This window comes from Scyliorhinus torazame, chromosome 2 (genome assembly GCF_047496885.1).
Source record: "Scyliorhinus torazame isolate Kashiwa2021f chromosome 2, sScyTor2.1, whole genome shotgun sequence".
In the NCBI taxonomy this organism is placed as follows: domain Eukaryota; kingdom Metazoa; phylum Chordata; class Chondrichthyes; order Carcharhiniformes; family Scyliorhinidae; genus Scyliorhinus; species Scyliorhinus torazame.
Window position 1 is genome coordinate 191,976,455 of NC_092708.1, and position 15,059 is coordinate 191,991,513.

General features: G+C 42.7%; 1 protein-coding gene across 26 annotated transcripts in view; it reads right to left on the reverse strand.

Annotated features, from left to right (window-relative positions):
- Positions 1-15,059, reverse strand: part of LOC140394487 (poly(rC)-binding protein 3) — a 283,234-nt gene that overhangs the window by 25,905 nt on the left and 242,270 nt on the right. For 6 of the 26 annotated variants that reach the window (XM_072481831.1, XM_072481795.1, XM_072481812.1 and 3 more), the window contains 3 exons: positions 14,404-14,547; positions 9,439-9,480; positions 2,695-2,863 (listed from right to left, as the gene is read on the reverse strand). In XM_072481831.1, the coding sequence (XP_072337932.1) occupies positions 2,695-2,863; positions 9,439-9,480; positions 14,404-14,547 (355 nt within the window). Of the gene's footprint in view, positions 1-2,170; positions 2,250-2,694; positions 2,864-9,438; positions 9,481-14,403; positions 14,548-15,059 lie in introns of all 26 variants that reach the window. The other 20 variants (XM_072481920.1, XM_072481931.1, XM_072481914.1 and 17 more) reach the window with 12 other exon arrangements.

Genomic DNA, 15,059 nt, shown 5'->3' on the forward strand with positions numbered 1-15,059 from the left:
TTTGTTTGGTAGCTCGTGACAGAAATCCTTCAAATTACAAGAATCTCTTTTACATGTTATCATGTAACACTGGAGTGAAGCTAATTGCTAGCTTTGTGAGAATAGGACTTAAAAGATTTGTTGTTTTGTTCTCAAAATACTGTCTCGCTGTTCAATCTAATCTAACTTGCTTCTGGGTATATCTTTCTTAAGTAATTGTTAGTTGGGTATGTTCACTCTTGTGGTGTTCTCAACTGATTACAAAGGCCGGGAATCTTACTGGAAATCTATTTCCAAACATGAAGTAAATTGTTAGCCTTCAGCTCCTGCACTTTCTATTTGCTACAGGTATAGTTGTTATGGATGAGATGGGATGTCTGCTTGGGGAAGATGTCTTTTATAATAGAATTTAGTGCTGAAGGAGGCCATTCGCCCCATCAAATCTGCACCACCCATTGGAAAGCACACCCTTATTAAGTCCACAGCTCCACCCCATCCCCATAACCCCACCTAACCTTTTTTGGACACCAAGTGCATTTTAACATGGCCAATCCACCTCTTTGGCCTGTGGGAGGAAAGCGGAGCACCCGGAGGAAACCCACGCAAACATGGGGAAAACGTGCAGATTCCACACAGACAGTGACCCAAGTCGGGTATCCCACCCTGGAGCTGTGAAGCAACTGTGCTAACCACTGTGCTACCGTGCCACTATTTTAAGCACTAAGCATGATGGGAGAAAGCTTGTCCAGTTGCATTCTTTCCCTGTGCGTCTAGGTTAATTAAAAAGGCACAGTTAAAGTTGTACTTTTTAATCTTCAACTTTTCAATACATTTGAATACAATTACACCACAGATACGGCAGCTAGTCAGTGATAGGCAGAATTTAATGTGAATGACAATAGTGAGAACTAATTTTCCCAAGGGCTATCAAGTGTAACAATGAATATGTATGTAGCTTCTAACTATATAGTGTGATCTAGTTATTAGCTTATTCTATGCAAATCATTAATCTATTAGGTCTCAATGGGTCTCTGCTGAAGCTTTTAGATTAGGCTCTATAACAGTTACTGCATTCAGAGTACTCAATTATATGATTACCAGAAACCTTTTAAAAGAAATGTGGATAAATATCTGACACAGAAACAATTACAAGGGTACGAAAGGAAGGGCATTGGAAGTAAATGGTAAGCTCTTTCAGACAGGAGGTAATGTGCAATGGCCAAATAAGCCCATCCCATGCTCTAAAATTGAATCGATATATCAGGATCTATTAGATTCTTTAGACATGAAAGATAGATGCAATGCATAAGATCTTGCGCAAAGTAAGGCTAAAACACAAACTGCAGCTTCCTGTGTGATAGCTTTCACTATGCATCGATACTGCATGGCTATCCGTTGTAATTATTTTAAACCTCCATTAGAATTACACATGAACTGGATCATCTCATTACAGGAAACATCCATGCTGAGCAAAGATCCTGGCTGTCAAAAGTACAATGAAATCAGACATTGTTTTTTCACTGTTTTGCAATATTGAAAACCCTTTTTTGCTTTGGGATAACCCAGCAATATGCAGGACAAATCATCTGTTTATATTTGGCTACTTTTTTGCACCTGCAAGACTGCATTAATACCTCAGACATGTAGAATTTGTGAAAATCATTAGAAATGCGTGTAGCTGCTTTGCCGCAGGTTGAAAATTAGCCTCAGGACATTTTTTTGTTTTGAAATGATCAACCATTTTTTGTTTGCAAATTCAGAAATTAAACAGTTTGCTAACAAGGTAAATTTTGATATTTCAAATTACTTTGTCAAACATGGAAACAGCCACTATATGTTTTGTTATTTAGTGCAATTATATATACAGCATGAAACTATTTTTAACATTTAATAGTTGCTCACTCTACTGACGCTAGAAGTAGTCGACGTCGTTGGATTAATGATTTAACTGATCCACATTCAAATTATATATTTATTTCCTTTTATAACCAAAAGCAAGTTATCAATAGAAGAATGATAGAAATTAATTCAATTTTATCTTACAAATTCACTACTCCTGAAGCACTGAATATATACATTCATTGCAATTTGTTTAAAAACTTTGAGAGAGAGAAAGAGAGAGAGAAAGAGAGAGTAGAGAAAAACAGAGGTGCCAAGAAAAGGAGCTGAATAGGGCACTGTGGGTACGTACCAGGGAAACCAGGGGTGGTCTGCCCAAGGGGAGTAAAGGGGGTATGCTGCATAGCCAACTGATGAAGCTTGGTCAACTGCTGGGGGGTAGGAGGGGAAATTAGAACTAACTGATTACTGTACAATAAACACAAACACTACTCTTAAAAACAAAAAAAAATAGAGGCAGTAAACAATGAACCATGCAGCAACATGGCGAACACTTAATTTGATGGAAAATAAGATACTTTTTTTGTAGATTTTCTATGCCCCACACTTTCTTTATGCCCCACCCTTTCTTATTGGCTCTCAACATCAAAAGAATCTGATCAGGAAGACTGGTACAAGTAACTGGGAATTTCTCCTGGCAGACAAGAGGAAGCAAAGGCTCACCCTCAGCTCTGTGAAAAGGCCAGAAATTTGCTGAGGTCTTTCTGAAAGTGGATGCCAGCAAGCCAGGCTTCATCTCGTGCCTATCTGAGAGCTACCGATACCTGCGTGACAAGAGACAGGAGAGAGTCAGCCTCTGTTGGGACTCAAACATACCCCAAGTTCCTGATTCTTCATTACAGTTTTTTATTTCCATTTTTCCTCTCAAGGACTCTGGTCTCCATGCAGGTTCCTTCAGCTGGGAGGATGGGTGAGTAAGCTGCGGACTTCTCCACAAGGTCGATGCCAGCGCTGCTTTATACTCAGCCGACACGAGGCACGCATCCTGTGGAGCAAGATGGCCAGTGTCAGAGTTGCGATGCTCCAATAACATAAGACATATTGCCTTGCTGTCTGATTGAGAACTGAAGGAACTCACTGCAAGTGTGGTCGGAAGATTATCCGAATTTACAGGCATCGAAGAAATTCATCACACGTATAGCTGCAGGATTTGGGTTTTCGGCAGCACTGCGACTCATACTCACGATACAAGGAGAGTTTTAACCACTCAAATAAGGACAGATTGTTTATTTTACCATGCCACACTAACATTTTAGCACCTCACTGCATGGTTGTAAGTGTTTTAAGAACACCCATCAACAAGCACAGCACAGTAACATTTTATGTTACCAAGAGAAAGGAATCAAATGGATACAGAAGTGAGTTTCCCATCCTTCCAAAACTAAGGTGACAAAATATTTTAATAGGTTTAAAATGTGATATCAAGAGCATCAAATGTTTGAAATCTCACTTAGTATGCGTAATTGTGAAGATATTCAATATGTTTGGGAGTGCGAGGTAGAGACACAAATTACAAGCCATATTCCAATTAAACATGATCAAAAGTGGTATGACACACTGACTCATTTCACCACTAGTTTCATATATATACATTTCCAAGGCCATTTGTAGAATTTCAGATGTATCACCAGTTTATACCAGAAGATATATAAATTCACAATAATTCATTAAGAGCCATCAGTAGAAGTAGCAAGTAAGAGAATATCTTGATGCAAATATCAGGTGCAAATATCAGGTAGTGATTTTGTAGGGAGTTACAGGCAATAAAGATGCACAATTAAAGAGGGGCTTGTGAATATTTAAAAGACGAGGACATTCAGTTTTTTTCACATTCTACAGAGGTGGGTGCTTCTTTACTTTGAAACTACATGACGAAAAATTCAAACTAACAGGCTGAAATACCTGACAAAAGATTGGAAAATCATGAAGATATTAAAAGTTACTTAGAAAATTACTGACAGGGAGTGCTTCACATATTCTATTTAACATGGGAGTGCGTTATTTTGGCATCCTTTCTACAAAGGGCATTTTGTTGTTTGAGATGATGCAGCATTTCTTCACTCAGCTGGAATCGCAGAGAATTAAGCCTATTCTTCAGTGTCTGTCACTGAGCCACATCTGGCAGGAACTGCAAGTGGATGAGAAAGAGTAGAAATTCTACCCAGCAATTTGCAGAATAATCCTCTCGGTAATCCTCACTGGGCAGCATAAAAGCTCACCTTATGTCTGAAGTATTTTTAAAATGGCAAGCTATATGTAGCATTGAATAGTGCAGATTAACAAATCACACTTAAGAATTCTCTGGTATCACATTATCTGGTAGGTGCGTTTTACTTGCAGTGTAGAATCAGAGGATTCCTTTTGATGGCACACGTGCCCCTGTAACAGTCACAGCTCTCATCGCTACCACCAGGCGCTTTGCATAGCCCTTTGGTGTAGTGCATAAGCTGATTAGAGAGAATCAAAATAGGTTTGTAAAGGTTCTTTTGAACAAAAATGATTTTAAGTAACTGATATTAAGGAGCAGAATATCTATGGATGTTAATATGGAGTTCTAGAAAGCATTTAACAAGGTTCCACATCAGGGACTGTTAATCATGGAACTGAATGCAAATTATTGACCAGGTTAGGTGGTGGTAGAAGGTAGAAAGCAGGAATAATGGGTATCCACTGGAGTCGGAAAGAAATGACTGGTGGTGTCTCAAAAGAATCTGTGCTCAGGCCTCAACTATTCACTATATTTATTAATGACTTCTGAGAACTCACCAGAGAACCAAATAGCAAAGTTTGCTGATGATAAGTATTGATAAATTGTGTACTCAGGAACATGAGACACAGATAGATTAAGTAGGAAAAACCATGGCAGATAGATTTCAACAGGAACTTCAGTAAAATGAGATGTCATCCATTCTGGGCCAAGCAAAGATGAACCAGAGTAATGGTGAAAAGCTGAGTACACTGCAGTCCAAAGGGATCCATGTCAGAGACAGGCATAAAAAAAGTCAAAAAGGCAATGGGAATGTTAGCCTTTATAATGAGAGGACTATAATAGGAGGGGGGGGTAGGGTTTTACTACAGCTCCACATCTGGCTAGACTACATCAGCAGTACTATGTACACTTTTAAAAAGAATACATTGACTGAGGAAGGACTGCGATGCATATTCACCAGAGTGCTAACAAGAGTTAGATTTTGAGAATAGATCATATAAACTAGTGTGGCAAACTCTGGAATATAGAAGGTTTCGGAGTGATTGGATTGAGATTTATACCATTTTGTCAAGAATCGATATGAAAGATAGAAACTCTTTTTGCTGGTGGAAGAGTCTTCAGAGACAGGAGATCGGAAACCTTAAAACCAGAGCCAATCATTCAGAGGAAAGGCAGGAAACAATTCTTAATCCAGGGTTTACAAGGGAAATTAGAGATAGTATTCGACCCAAGGAAGAAGCATACGAAGTGGCCAAGAAAATAAACAGGTCTGAGGATTGGGAGCAGTTTAGAATTCAATAAAGAAGGACCAAGGGATTGATTAAGAAGGGGCGAAGAGCATGAGAGTAAGTTTGCAAGGAACATAAAAAATGACTGTAAAAGTTTCTAAAGGTACCCGAATAGAAAAAGATTGGTGAAGATAAATGTCGGTCCCTCACAGTCACAAACAGTATAGTAGGGGGATGAAGAAATGGCTCAGCAACTAAATACATACTTTGGTTCGGTCTTCACAAATGAGGACACAAATTAGATACCAGACATGTTGGGGAACGCAGGGATCAATCTTAGTCGAGCAACTGATGGGACTGAAGGCGGATAAATCCCCCGGGCCTGATAATCTACATCCCAGAGTACTCAAGGAACTGGCTCCAGAAATAGTGATGCATTGGTGGTCATCTTCCAGGATTCCATAGATTCTGGAACAGATCCTGCAGATTGGAGGGTAGCTAATGTAACTCCACTACTTAAAAAGGGAGGCAGAGAGAAAACAGGGAGGTAGAGATAAAACAGGGAATTATAGGTCAGTAAGAATGATGTTGATAGTAGGGAAACTTCTAGAATCCGTTATCAAAGATGTATAGCTTAGTGACAGGATCGGACAGAGTCAGCATGGATTTATGAAGGAGAAATCATGCTCGACAAATCTACTGGAATTCTTCGAGGATGTAACGAGTAGAGTTGATGAGGGGAAGCCAGTGGAGGTAGTATATTTGGACTTTCAGAAGGCTTTTGATGAAGTCCCGCACAAGAGGTTAGTGTGTAAAAGTAAATTGCATGGGATTAGGGATAGTGTATTGAGATGGATAGAAAACTGGTTGACAGACAAGAAAGAGTAGGAATTAACGGGCCTTTTTCAAATTGGCAGGCAGTGGCTATTGGGGTAGCGCAGGGATCGCTGCTAGGACCCAGCTATTCATAATATATATTCATGATTTAGATGAGGGAACAAAATGCAATATCTCCAAATTTGCAGTTGACAAGTTGGGTGGGAGGGTGAGCTGCATGGAGGATGCAGAGATCCTTCAGTGTGATTTGGACAAGTTGAGTGAGTGGGCAAACATGGCAGATGCAGTATAATTCAGATAAATGCAAGGCTATCCACTTTGGGAGTAAAAATGAGATGGCAGACTATCAACTGAGTGGCCATAGATTAGGAGAGGGGAATGTGCAATGAGATCTGGGTGTCTACGCATACCAGTCACTGAAGGTAGCAAAGGCGACAAATGGTATGCTGGCCTTCATTGCGAGGATTTGAGTACAGGCGCAGAGATGTCTTGCTGCAATTATACAGGGCCTTGGTGAGGCCACACCTGGAATAGTGTGTGCAGTTTTGGCCTCTTTATTCAAAGAAGGAAGTTCTTGCTCTAGAGAGTGCAGCGAAGGTTTACCAGACTGATTCCTGGGATGGCGGGACTGACATACGAGGAGATATTGAGTCGGTTAGGATTTTATTCGCTGGAGTTCAGAAGAATGAATGGGGAAGGATCTCATAGAAACCTATAAAACTCTAATAGGACTAGGGTAGATGTTGGAAGGATGCTCCGAATGTTTAAAAACATTTTTAGAGTACCCAATTAATTTTTTCCCAATCAAGTGACCAATCCACCTAACCTGCACATCTTTGGATTGTGGGGGGTGAGACCCACGCAGCCACGGAGAAAATGTGCGGGATCAAACCTGTGTCCTCAGCACCGTAGGCAACAGTGCTAACCACTGCAACAACATGCCGCCTTGGATGTTCCCAATGGTAGGTGTGACCAGAACTAGGCGTCACAGTCTGAGAATACGGGGTAGACCACTTAGGACAGAGATGAGGAGAAATCTCGTCACCCAGAGAGTGGCGAACTAGGGAATTCGATTTCACAGGAAGTAGTAGAGGCCAAAATATTGTACGTTTTCAAGAAGCAGTTAGGGCGAAGGTGATCAAAGGATAGGGGTGTGGGGGAAGAGGCATTATTAGGCAATTGAGTTGGATGATCAACCATATTATAATGGGTGACTCCAAATCCAGTGGTGGCAATATTTGGAGTGTCAGTAGTTCCAGGAGCCCAGTTGGGGGGTGAAGAGAGGTTGACGTTATGGCCTTTGCCTCCCTGTTGGCGCGGAGACGGATTTTGCTGGGATGGAGGGACTCGGAACCTCCAAAGCCGGGGGTGTGGGTCAGTGACATGGAAGAGTTTCTTAAGCTAGAGAAGATTAAGTTTGCCTTAAGGGGTTCATTATAGGGGTTCGCTCGGAAGTGGCAGCCGCTCATCGACTTCTTTATGGAAAATTGACCGTCAGCAGGAGGAGGAGGAAGGGGGGGGGGAGAGAAGAGAATGGGGAGGCATGGAAGTGAAGAATAAGGGCAGGGAATGTAATATATGGGTAGCTAGGAGTTAGGGCGGGGAGAAGTTGGTTATGTTATTGTGGGGTTTTTCTGTGTGTCAGACAGTTCTGTTATTTAGAATGTTAAAATTATAAATGTCTCAATAAAATATTTTCTCAAAAAAAAACCATGATCATAATGATTGGCGGAGCAGCCTCAAAAGGGCCAAATGACCGTCTCCTGCTTTTCTATGTTTATGCAAAGTGTGGTAGAAATTTGGAACTCTCACAAAAAGTAGAAGATGCTAGCTCCATTAATAATTTTAAAGTGGAGAAATAGATTTTTCTTGTCAAAGGTACAAATGAATACGGGACCAAGTAAGTAGAATTAAAAAAAAATTAATTTACAAGATATGGGCGCAGCTGGATAGGCCAGCGTTTATTGCCATCTCTAGTTACCCTTCAGAAGGTGGTGGTGAGTTGCTTTCTTGAATTGCTGCAGTCCCCGAGGTGTAGGTACACCCACAGTGCTGTTAGGGAGAGTCTGGGATTTTGCCCCAGAGACCGTGAAGGAACGGCGACATATTTCCAAGTCAGAATGGTGAGTGACTTGGAGGGGAACCTCCAGGTGGTGGGGTTCTCGGGTATCTGCTGCTCTTATCCTTTTAGATGGTAATGGTCATGGATTTGGAAGGTGCTGTCTAAGGAACCGTGGCAAGTTACTGCAATGCATCTTGTAGATGGTACACAAGATTGCCACTGTTCTGATCCTCTCTTTTGGGAGATGGTCATTGCCTGGCACTCGAGTGGCACGAATATAATTTACCACCTGTCAGCCCATGCCTGGATTGTCCAGGTCATGCACATTTGAACATGGGCTACATTATATGAGTCGTGAATGATGCTGAACATTGTGCAGTCATTCACAAACATCCCCACTTCTGACCTTATGATGGAAGGGAGGTCATTGATGAAACATCTGGAGCTCAAATCATAACATCCATAATCAAACTAAATGATGAAAAGGGTTCAATGGGCTGAATTGCCTTCTCTTGTTGCTATGCTTTTAATCATTTCAATACGCAAGTTATGCGTGTATATTAAAATTTGGCCACAAATTTAATTATTTGTCCTGAAAAATAAATACTTCAAGATTTGACATTTGAACCCCACTTCCACTTTGAAACTGAGCAGTTGACCAGTATTTGGATATACAATAGTGTTCATTGGGGTACAAGCCTTAATAATGCCAGGGTATTACAGCTTTATATGGTTCATGCCATCTATTGTTGTTCTAATGAAGATTTCTTTTACTTTTTGTCATTGGCAACAATAATTTCAGTGTTCTATAAGGAGGCACTATTCTGATGAGTCGATGGCTGGGCTAAAAGCAATATTGGTATTTATTTTCCTGACGGATGCAGAGTAACGTAGCTTTAAATGGAATTTGTTCTAATGGAAAATGGCTACACAACTCTGTTCAGAAACATTTATCCCCAAGGGTGTGGAACAATAACCAGAGCATAAGGAGTCACTTCAAGAAAGTGAGACACTTATTTTCCATCAAATACTCTTGTAAACATTACTACAATATAACAAGGTGGTCAGTTAAAAAGTTACTAGAGATCACAAATACAAAAGCAACTAGTGAAATCTTGATATATCATTTCATTATTAATATTCATTAATAGTAATGTAATAATCATGCATTTTATTTTTTTCATTTGAAGTCATGATTAGGGTAGAAAGGGGACAAAACTCACATCTGGGTGTGGAATGGCATACTGTCCCTGAATTGCATAGGCCTGTAGGAGTAAAATGAAAAAAAGAAACATCTTCTTCAGAAGTTCCATGTTTGAGAAATCATCCACAGTTAGCACCACTGCAAGCACCTGAGCTTTGTCTAAATCCCCTACTCTGAAATGCAGGATGTCTCAGCAAAGGTTTTGGCCAATAAATTTAAAGGAGAAAAGCATGAAATTCCACTGTATTTCTATTGGTGGGAATTTTGAGCTGGCAAGACACAGGATTAGCAGTTATTTATGCAGTTCCCATTTCAATTTAGAAAGTGGCAACATTTTCTCAGCTAAACCACGGATCATGAGTGAACTATTTCAAGGCATTAGCCAGCTGGATATTAGTGCTTGCCATCAGTATGAAATAGTGGTTGCAGTTAAAATGATAACCCAAAGCACTTCAAATTACTGAGCTATGTTTTGTAAACATCCAATCATCCCAGAGGAAGGACTTCCCAGTTAGTTTTCACCACCAATTTTCTCAAAGCTTGTTTTGCACTACATATACACATAGACATTCTAAAGGCTGTCCATGTCACTGAGACTATGCACTTGTTCCATTTGTATTAATTTTAGTGCATTGAAGAACGTATGGGGGCAGGGTGTGGCTGGTCACAGTAAAGGTTTTGCAGTAATATGACCAGCAGTGCAATCATGTCATCACACTTTTAAAAAAATCTTTATTATTGTCACAAGTAGGCTTACATCAACACTGCAATGTCGTTACTGTGAAATCTCCTAGTTGCCACACTCCGGCGCCTGTTCAGGTACAGAGGGAGAATTCAGAATGTCCAATTCACCTCACAAGCACGTCTTTTGGGACTTGTGGGAGGAATCCTGAACACCCGGAGGAAACCCACGCAGACACAGGGAGAACGTGCAGACTCCGCACAGACAGTGACCCAAGCCGGGAATCGATCCCAGGTCCCTGGCGCTGTGAAGCAACAGTGCCACCCCTATTACTATTTCATTATTAAAACAAAGGCAAATATATGAAACTAAAACTGTACAGACAGTTGTGTAATAGGAAACCAAACAGCAACTCTAGTACAACATTGCTACAACAACCATGTGCTGCAGAACTTTCAGGGAACGTTTGCTCCAAGAATCAGATTCTGGGCTAAAACAGCAGTTAGGTGACAATTTATTGGCACTAAAACACGACCCTGTAAATCTTGGAAAAGTGTGCAGTGAATGACAAAAAAAACCTCTGGATGCTCACTGGGCGTAATATGGAAGTTGGTACACTTATTCAAAAATAGTACAGGAACAAAAACTTTTTTAAAACTACTTTCTTAAGCCAGTGACCAGGATAGCTATGTACTGTATGTAGGACAACACTGCTGTAGGGTTGTAAATAGTTCCTGCACAATGCATGAATACTGAAAGCAGCCCAGTTTGTGCGTAGGAAATATTTGCACATTTCAGCATATGCAGCTGCTTTTGAGCTAGTCTGAGATTTTGAATAGTTTTTGCATTATGTAGGTGGAAGTGTCTGTACCATTACACCTCAATATTGGCCCTGACACAGCACCATTGCCTTTTCTCACTTGCAACATTTTGTATTAACTTGCACATAACATTTCAGAAAAATTAAACATCGCGTCTGTCACATAAACAATCTCTTACACTTATCTTGTGCATAGGTTGCTTTGACTGCCATCTTAGTGGAGCAGGGACTTTTCACCATGAGGTCTAAAGCTGACTAAAGTCTACTACAATTCAGCTGGGAAGTCCCAGTTCAAACTGTCCATGCTCTCTCTCACACCCCTTGATCACTATTTGTTAACTAACGATCCAGCTCATTTAATTAGCTGAGGCTGCTAATTTTGCCGTTCTGTTTTGTCGAAATTGCCTGTACAACGTGGCTCTTCTGAAGAGTCTGTGCTCTGGTTGTAGATCTTGTGCCTATGTTAGTGCAGAGTTTATTTATAATCATTAAATCTAAAGATCTGTGCATGTATACTAGATGACAGAAGTAAAAATAGGAGAAAGTGAAAAATAGTTCAGATTGAAATTATACAAAGAAGTGATTACAAAAGCAGAGCAAGTTCTGATGTAGACAACCTTGTATTAAAATTACCTTATTGAACAGCGATCTTCAATTTAGCTACAATTACTTCTGCCGGGTTAACATACAAATATGCTATTATAAACTATATCTGCAATAATAGGGTGTTATCATAACCTGTCTTTCAGTAGTGTGTCTGACCATCACTTTCCAAAATCTCTTTTACCACACATCCCTGGGATCTTCTCTTGTATTACACATCCTTGGGATCTTTTCTTGCTACACACATCTACATTGGCAGTATATGCCTTGGCAACTGCCAACGGAACTTTACAGTAAGCCCCATTGGTAAACTCCTGTCAAAAGTACAGCACCAATGTGAATCGTGCTTCCTGCACACAACAGCATTTCAAAGAATTATCTATTGTTTATTGCTGCCTTTAATATAGCTGGCTGTTATCCCTTTTCACTAAAAATCTTCTCCATCTCCCTTTTTCCAGGACATATCAGTTTCCCCCCATCTATAACAGCAGATTGCAGGGCTACTTTGGTGGAGCATAAACGCCAATATGGTTGGGCTGAATGGCCTACTTTAGTGGACAGCACTGTAGCATTGTTTCTTCACAGCTCCAGGTTTCCCATGTTCGATTTCCAGCTTGGGTCACTGTCTGTGCGGAGTCTGCACGTTCTCCCCATGTCTGCGTGGGTTTCCTCTGGGTGCTCCGGTTTCCTCCCACAAGTCCCGAAAGACATGCTGTTAGGTAATTTGGACATTCTGAATTCTCCGTGTACCTGAACAGGCGCCGGAATGTGGTGACTAAGGGCGTTTCACAATAACTTCATTGCAATGTAAGCCTACTTGCGACAATAAAGATTATTATTATTATTAGTGCCATAAATTCTATGCACTCCTATCTCGGTCTCTTCATTAGCAGTGGATAGAAGCACAAAATTAGCTGTTCATATTTCCATGGTGAGTTATCAGACTTCCACATAATACTATGTATGATAAAATGGCAAAAGTAGCAACCACTGGAAAACTGTAGCTACAATCCAAAAACTCTTTATGGTACAGCACACGTCAAGAATGTGAGGCACTGCAGTCAACATCATCAGGCTTTTCATAAGTATCAGAGAAGCCTGCATACTCAACTTGGTGCAATGGAGGCACATATGTCACCATGTACAATTTAAATAGGATAATTGGTTAGCATAATGGCCTCTAGATGGTATCCAATCTCAAAACGTTTCAACCGACTACTATGCAAACACTGCTATAGTTAAGTCATATATTTTCCCAAATTCCCTTTTGGTTGGAGAGCAAAGCACTGTAGTCAGAAAATCCTATGGTTCTTAGCACTGACATATATTTAATTAAAACATCTCAATAAATGTTTATTACTCCAAATTAGCTGGAAGTTCTAACTGGAGCATGGACCATTCCAACTACGAGCCAGTTAATTGGCGAGAAAGCATTAGTAATATCTTCCAATCCTGAATCAGCAGTTGCATCCATTGCTGAATGTCAGTAAGAGAATTTTAAAATAGCTTGAAAGGTTTCTGGTTTCAAAAGATGCGATAATTGCTCAACATACAGACAATATCTTTGCTGAGACAAGCTACACATTTGGGATGTTCTGAAACTATTCAACAATTGTGTTGCATGCACACGTAAATATTCAAGTGGGAGCATGGATAGACACGCGGACACAAAACCCCAGGCCACTCCCCCCCCCCCCCCCTTACACACACACCACTCCCTCCCTCCCCCCACACACATACACCACTCCCTCCCTCCCCCACACACATACACCACTCCCTCCCTCCCCCCACACACATACACCACTCCCTCCCTCCCCCCACACACATACACCACTCCCTCCCTCCCCCTCCCCACACCACTCCCTCCCTCCCCCGCACACACCACTCCCTCCCTCCCCCGCACACACCACTCCCTCCCTCCCCCGCACACACCACTCCCTCCCTCCCCCGCACACGCCACTCCCTCCCTCCCCGCACACGCCACTCCCTCCCTCCCCTGCACACGCCACTCCCTCCCCCGCACACGCCACTCCCTCCCCCGCACACGCCACTCCCTCCCCTGCACACACCACTCCCTCACCCCCACACACTACTCCCTCCCCCCCACACACTACTCCCTCCCCCCCACACACTACTCCCTCCCCCCACACACACCACTCCCTCCCCCCACACACACCACTCCCTCCCCCACACACACCACTCCCTCCCCCACACACACCACTCCCTCCCCCACACACACCACTCCCTCCCCCACACACACCACACCCTTCGCCCCCCCACAGACACCACTCCCTCCCCCCCCCCACACGCACACCACACCGCCCCCCCCCCACACACACCCACACACCACTTACCCCACCTCCTCCCTCCACACATACACCACCCCCCCCCCCCACCTCGTCCCGGCCACCCACACACACACCCGCCCCCTCCCCCTTGCCCCCCACGCACCCGCCCCCCTCACCCTCCACACACCTGCTCCACTCACCCCCCCACACCTGCCCCCTTCCCCTTGCTCCCCCACCCACCCACACCAGCCCCTCCCCCATGCTTCCCCACCCACCCACCCCATCCCTCCCCCTTGCCCCCCCCCCCCCACCCACACCACCGCCTCGCCCCCACCCACACGACTCCCTCCCTTCTTGCCCCACACATACACAGAGGCGCCCCCTTGCCACACAACACACCCAACCCCCCATGCCACACACCATAGTCAACACCCCCCCCCCCCCCCCCCCCGCCTGGGCTCTTTCTCTCCTCCCCCTACCACCACCCCGACATACACCACCACACACAGTCTTCTAAGCAATTTCTGCCACGGTTCAGTGGCCATTAGGATACAACATGCAAGTGAAGATGAGAAACCTGAATGCACTAACAGGCAGTGGCTGGTGCTGCAGTAAGAGGCTGAGGTTGGCTGCGGAGGCAGAGAGGGGATCTGCTCTTACCTGGCCACCTGCAAAAATGACGGGGGCAGAGGCGGGCTTTGGGCGGTAGGGAATGGTGGCACCTTTCGGTGGGGACTAGGAGGGACAGGGAAAGCATGTTAGAAACAGCATTAGAACAGGTTCATTTCTGGAAAAAAAAGGTAAATTTAATCACAAATCAGAAAATACGTAATAATTGCAAACACTTAATTGCAATTCGCCTAGAATTCAGATAAATGTAATCACAAGGTTAGAGTTATAATTTTTTTTAAACCCTGAAACATAGAATCTGTCAGTCATACAGAATAAATTATTCAATGCTGTTCAATGCTCTGTTTTGTCCACATGTAAACAAAACGTCATTCGAAAACACCAACCATAATTTGCCTCTATCTCTTCACTGCCCTCCGTCACCACCCCACCCCTCCCCGCTCCCACCTCAACTCCCTCCCCACGAATAAAAACAATTTGGACAAAGCTATAATGCTCCTCCTATTTCTATCTCGCTCTGAAAATATATTTCAAAAGCAAAGGAGTAACAAACAGGGATTGGTGGTACCACGTGATATCAATCCAAGAACCTAGGAACAAAGATGTATTTGGGATGT